A 7,170-nucleotide genomic window follows, 5' to 3' on the forward strand; every position below is an offset into this window, starting at 1 on the left:
TTACAAGATCGCTATAAGTGTGAATCTTCGTGAGTTCTTGGAAAACATGATCTTTTGGATATGATATCCATACTATTGCAGACACTTGATAAAATTTTGGGAGCTTTTCCTCCCTATGTATGATTGGCATCAAAATGTTGAGTACATGCTCAATAACCACTGTGAGGAAGGTGATAAATTTGGTTTTCTAATACTTGGTCACGATTTCACGTCGGACTACGACAAAGATTTGATTCACGTCACGATAGAGTGGCTGAATTTCTCTCTAGAGGATCCTTTTGACATGATCCATACGAGCGAAGAACAATGTATTTTAGAAACAAGATGTTGGCTGAAACGGGTACGATGAGATGCAACACTTAGATCTTATCACAAGGGAGCCATTTCAGTACAATAACTACCCATCTTGGTATGTGCGTCATTTGACCGAGGCGAAGGATAGGTTCGAGAACAAGTCCAATCTTGATTCCGGTGACTTTTGGGATGGTTATGAGCCTGATTATGGTGACCCATATGGGGATCCGTGGGAAGGGTACCATGATTTTGTGTTCGACTAGTTACGTAGTGTTGTGTTGTATTTTCTTTGTTAGTTGCATGTACGCATTACCTTTATTAGTCTTAGTATGTATTACGTACCACTGGCCAGTTAAATGGTATACCATTCTCATTACCACGGTACGTTTTACTATGTTTTATGTACCACTGGCCTGTTTAATGGTACTCGGTTATGTTTCTTGTTATCAAAAAGTACTTGGGTGTTCTTTTCAAGACTCATCGTCTAATGTACCACCATTGTATTAGGTGGTACATTCACAACACTAAATCCTATTATTAGTTGGCTATAATTTTGTTCACTGTGGTACACAGACTTTTTTGTTAGTACCAGTGCAAATGTGTTGTTTTCACATGAAATTGAACCAGTTGAACTACATAGATCTGCATATGGAATTTTAGCATACAAAAGTGCAAACAATGTTGTGTGTGTTGTTCTGAACTGTAAAACATATTATTATATACAAGTTAAACACAAATTTAACAAATCATATACTGCAAGTAAAAAAAAAGAAATGTCATTAAACAAATCATATATATCCTACATCCTGACTAGACCATGTAATAATTTAGAATATTATGTGTATTGTTTTGAACTACTTGATAATTAAACTTACCTATATTAATTTGTGTAGTATCAAAGGCAAATATTCAGCACATATAAATAGAACAATGGCAATAAAAGTTTAGAACAATATGGAATTGAACTACTTGAACTACATAGATTTGCATATGGAGTTTCAGCATACGAGAGCGCAAACAATATTTTGATAATTAATATTCAACTACACGACTAGTTGAACGACTTACATTACTATTTAAATTAAACGACAACGGCAATTACAAGTTAATATTGAACTACGCCACTAGTTGAACTAGTGAAGTGAAGTGTTTGGCCGAGAAAGTTATTGTGTTTAGGCGCCAATATTTCACCGTGGGCCCCATTTTATATAAAGTGTGAATTTGTAAAGACGATTTGCTTGTGATCATATAAATTGTACCCTATGCTGTATAAACTATGTACCACTCTGTGTACAATGATACATTAATGACATGAAAAGGTACCACTGTACTAAGGCCTTTTATAAATTTCATTGTCATTAGGTAACATCGAAAGGATGGTAAGTGTTAAGTCCAATTTCATAAGGCGGACTACATAGAACAACACTCTTCATTAAAGGGTTTAATTAGTTAAATCATTTAACAATCGATAACGAGTAAGGACTTGAACAAACCAAGCAAAAGCTCAATGACTCAAACAACGAATTACAACAGATAGACGTATATATTGTATTAAAAGGTAATTGAATTCATTAATGAGGTGAATATCCCAAAGGTTGTGATTACAAATTAAAGGTACACGTAAGGGTTGTCATTACGAAATAATTAAAAGATTACGAATTAGTTAGCCAGGTAAACCGTAGTATTCATACATGTAGGTCTTACTAACAAAATATTAGTGAAGCAACAAAATGTCATTAAATAATGTTCTACAATGTCCTACTATCAACGTAAGTGTCCCAAAGGCTGTGATTAACAAATCATTGAAAGATTAGGAATTACTTAATGAGGTCACTCTAGTAATTAGTTATTTGTGACCAAAGATATTAGTGAAACCTAATAAGAAGGATATTAGTGATACAAAAATTGTGATTAATCAATGTCCTCCTATGTAGGTTTTGTACCACCTTGAACAAGAAACATGCCTTTGCCTTTTCAGTGGTTCGTTTTATACGGTCATATGTACCACCCTGACTACAGTGGAACCCTAATTGTCTTAGTGGTACCCTCGATCAGATGACAACGTCTACTCTGACCTTGAAACCTTAGATATGCTGAAAATGTACCACCCTCATTACAGTGGAACTCTGCGAATCATATGGTATACTATTATAGAAACATATTCATGTAAACACCTGTATTTTCAACACATGAAGATAACTGACCAATGGTACAGTTCATGAACGATAAGTGTACCACTGCAAGATGTTTTGACAACAAATACAACAAATACATATTAATGCATTAATAAACCAGTTGAATCGATTACATTACAAGTGATAAGAACATGATGTACCAGGAGTACCTAGTACACTTGCAAAAAAACCACCAGAATTTGTTCCCCTAACACAAGTGAAGTACCCTAAGGAACCATCCACATCCCTCATTTGAATCCCTCCAACCGATCGTACATAGTCATTCGTTGATAATGACATATTGTTCTGTGCCGCCGCAGCTTGCTTCTTTGCTGCATTTTTCGCCCTAGCAGCCTTTTCTTTTCCCTTTTTCACTGTATAAGATGGATACCTCACATTGGTTGTACGATGGGCCTTCTTCTTGGGCAGCGGTGGATCCTTAATCACTGCTGGAACGGATCCATCAAAACTCCCCACAAAGGCACTAACTGGTGTAGGGATTATATTTGGCAACCTAGATGCATGTGTGGCTGGTGTATTTGTATAACTAGGCCCCTTGTTCAAAGCCATAGAAGAAGGCGTCCGAACAACACAATGTACGCCATCATCCTCACCTTCGTTTTCATTATCCTTAGCTGCCTGTTCCTGTTTTTTGGCAACCATTGCCAACACTTCATCGACTCTAAGGTCCATCAATTGCAACAACTCTGCCACAGCCTCAACACCCTCCTTGCAAGCTGAAGCCTTTGAGAAAATTGGTTCATACATCCTCATCAATTTGTGATATTGCCTGGCTTCATTGGTTTTAAGTGGATTATGGTAAGCTACTTTCACTCGTGTGTGTTTCCTTTGAATATCCTTCCTCCAACGACGTAGAATATATTTCTCAAGAACAATGGAAACACCACAATGATCATACACAAAGATCATACGTCGACAAATGATTCTGCGGCACTCAAAGTGTTTACATTCACAACTAGCTTCATATGTATTACTGTCATAGCACACCCTGTAGCATCTCCGAATCTTAGTTACAGATTCTTTCTTTGCATATTTTGGCTTGATCCACACTCGGTCCTCAATAACAAACTCAACTTGGTTCTCACCAACTTCATAGCCATCTAGGTGATGCACGTACAACATCCTCTTGCACTCCCGCTGAACTTCTTTGAATTTGGCGTCCGTATAACACTTCTAGAACACTTCCTCTGCTGGGAAATCGGTAGCTAAATGCCTCATGCACCGTAGTGTGTTGGAGTCCACAATTCTTTCTGAATCGGCCCTTATCTGCATTGCATCGCAATATCGAAGCACAAATTCAGACAACGTTGTATGCTTGTCAACATAACCTTTGAAGAAGTGATTGAAACTTTCCAAACGTTGGGTCGTTTTCATCCCGACCCAGAATAAATGCTTCAAATACGCTGGGATACACATGTGTCTTTCCTCATAAATCCCTACATTTCAAATAATTGCAATTAATGGCTTATCTAAAAACATACAAAACCTCATACACCTGGACTCCTATGAATGGTACATTCACTATCTCAGAAATGTGTCATAGATAAGAAACTTGCGGAAAAAAAAAACATTCAGTGGTACAAAAGTCTACCACTAAACCTGCTCCTACTCTAAATTAGAACTGAAACAGCTTCCAGTCCCCTGCACACAAACAGTTACACCTCTGCATATTCTAACATAAATCAGTAACAATCACAAAAAAAAAAAATGAAGATATGGAAGTGCAATACCTTCAAGCCAACTGTTATCTCATAGTTTGTAATAATCGACTGCGTCCACCCAACGATCTACAAATTCATCAGCATCTAAACTACCATAAATGATATTTTCAAACTTGTCCTTTACAGCTTCATAGTCCTCATGCTTACCCACATACCTCCTAAACTTCTGAAGTATGTGCCATATCCACCACCCATGGCAACTCTCAGGCATAGTCAAGTTTACAGCTTTCCTAATCGTCGGATCTTGATCCGTTAGGATTGAGATAGGAGCTTTACCCCCCATGCAATGTAGCCAAGTCCTCAACACCCACTCATAGGTCTCCGCTGTCTCCCGAGAGATCAATGCACACCCAAACAAAATACTCTGCCCATGATGGTTCACACTGATAAACACAACAAAGGGAAGGTGAAATTTGTTTGCAAATATGTACTATCAAAACACACAACATCTCCAAACTCCTCATATGCAGCTCTACTCCTCGCGTTTACCCACACTACATCTTGTAATGTCCCGTCCTTCCCAAACTGACATAGATGGAAAAAATTCTAATTGTCGGCACTCATTTTGTTGAAGTACTCTATCATGCCATTTAAATCACCCTCAGTAAGCTCAAGTCTGGTTTTCTGAGCCACTGCATTCTCCAAGTCTCTTTACGTAAATGTCATCACCTCCACTCCATTACGCTCCCAAGCATAACAACTGTACATTTTGGATACCTTCACCTTAAACTTCTTCGTCGTATGCACCTGCTTGACTAAGTGATTGTTTTTCACCATTAACTCGTGCTTCCGGTACATCCTACATCCTTGACTTTCCCAGAGTATCAATATGACCTTTGTGCTCCAAATTCAGCCTTCAAACAACCCAGTTCCCTTCCTCATTAACACTGGCATATAACTCCACAAGACACCCGCACTTTTAAGTCTTTCACTAGTAGAAAAAACTAAATAGGCACCCCCCTATAGCACCGGTTCTTGAAAACCGGTGCCAACATTAATGGGCAGGAATGGGAAATTCATAGTTGGCACCGGTTCTCACCTAAACCGGTGCCAAAAAAAAAATTAATGAAATCAGAGGAGTTAGCACCGGTTCCACTAAAACCGGTGCCAACCTTAGTTCTTAGCACCGGTTTGAACCGGTGCCAAATTTAAAAAAAAAAAAACCGGTTTTCAACGTTCTTCTTCTTCAATACTTTCAATTCAATTCTACTTTCATATTCTGAAATTCCCACGACGTGCGCATTCCCTCTTCCCATACGCTTACTCCATTGAAGCTTCTGCCTCCGCACGCACGCAGCATTCCTTTCTGGGCTTCGTTCTTCTCTTCAGTTCGCCATATCCTCCTCCCTCCATTGAAGCAGCTTCGACCTAAGGTAAGTAATAACGCCTCTCCTCCATTCACTTAGCTTCTCCATGTATTGCATTAAAACCATTGTTGGGTAATTTGAGGAATTGGTCTTTAGTTTAATAATTGTAAGTTTCTTGTAATTGCTAGGGTTTATCAATTGCTACTTAATTACTCCATTAAACGCGCAAGGCTCCCCCTCCATTAAACGCACAAGGCTGCCCCTCCACAAATGTAAGTCCTTATTAGTTGTTGTTGCTGTTTGGTGGTTTTTTTAGTTTAGCTTAGTAGCGTACCTAGGGGTGTTGTGGTGCTTGGAATTCTTTTTATGTGTAGTTAACTAGTTATCATTTCCAAACTTTGGTATTATGTAAGCGGTAAGTATTTTGAATCAGTTTGTATACTAAAAGAAAGCACATATATTGCAATGGTTGATAAGTTTGCACTTTGTACAGTCCTACTTATAAGAATATGAATAAAGAGAAAGAATCCTAAAGTGGTGCTCACTGAGTTCAATGTTGTATATTTGCTCTACAATTCTATAGGAGTATAGGGAGTCACAAATTACACTAATTAAAAGAGGATTCAATCCTAGGTCTTTGCTACCCCCCTCCTTGCCCTTGAGACTTCACTAGGCTGCAACATGTTCGTTCAAAAACATTTTATCTATTTAAAATTACTAGCAATGCTCCTTTCAACTTTCAATATATTTAATTTGCTGTTTGGTGCTTTTTAATTATGAGTTGCTTCTCACTATATATGGATTTTAGGCTAAGAAATGGGTGTCAAGGGCTTCTAGGGTAAGATCATCAGTTTGGAGAGTGGGCGGAAAGCATCCTGGTATCTTACTTTGATTGTCCTTGTTCTTGTTCACTAATATCATTCTTATCTTTTCCCTTAATCTGGTTTTTAGTTTGTGTTCTATATAGGCTATAATGAAAAAGATTCAGAGGAATTTTTGGGCGAAGCATTGACCTTGGCATTGACCTTCTAGTGGAGAGTGTTGAGACTTTATAGGTACTCAGGTATAGATATAACTTTATGTGCTATATATAAGTTCTTGTTTGCACACTTTTGTGGAGATGGTGTATGATATAACTTTAGTGCAACTTCTATCATGATGTGTGATTAATCCATTGTTTTTTTAATTGATTGAATGCATCATCATATGCCTAGATACCCATTCAAGGCTTTCTCATTAGGAGAAAGTCCTGAATAGTCCCCGGTTGGGACTGTTCTTGAACGTTTACTCTCACTTAGGTGGTGAATGTATGTCTTTTTTTTCGATTTTAAGGAACATCTTGGCTTACCATTTCCTCGATCACCATGTTCTCTGGGTACATATGTGGGTAAGTAATTACCTACTTCGTGTACTTGGAGAACTGGGGGGAAATGCTGCCGGATTTTCCTTAAAATTGGAAAGTTGACATACATTCACTAGTGAGAGTAAACGCTCAAGGATGGGTTAGGTTGGAGTGATAAGGACCCTTTGGAAGTATATATGCATTTTTGTATCTATATGAATGTTATATGCATGGTGTTTGTTTGAATTTGGTTTACGTATATAATAGATGTAGCAATTATACATTATTCGTAATATGTTGCCATATGTTTA

General features: G+C 37.9%; 1 protein-coding gene across 1 annotated transcript; it reads right to left on the minus strand.

Moving 5' to 3' along the window:
• Positions 1–3,662: 3,662 nt before the first annotated feature.
• On the minus strand, positions 3,663–4,493 carry LOC110699847 (protein FAR-RED IMPAIRED RESPONSE 1-like). Its single transcript, XM_021877359.1, has 2 exons — positions 4,281–4,493; positions 3,663–3,755 (listed from the first exon to the last, which is right to left on the minus strand). Exons 1-2 carry the CDS (start codon positions 4,491–4,493, stop codon positions 3,663–3,665), a joined length of 306 nt encoding a protein of 101 aa, XP_021733051.1.
• Between the last annotated feature and the right edge of the window lie 2,677 nt (positions 4,494–7,170).

Source organism: Chenopodium quinoa, unplaced genomic scaffold, assembly GCF_001683475.1.
Source record: "Chenopodium quinoa cultivar QQ74 unplaced genomic scaffold, ASM168347v1, whole genome shotgun sequence".
NCBI classification, from domain to species: domain Eukaryota; kingdom Viridiplantae; phylum Streptophyta; class Magnoliopsida; order Caryophyllales; family Amaranthaceae; genus Chenopodium; species Chenopodium quinoa.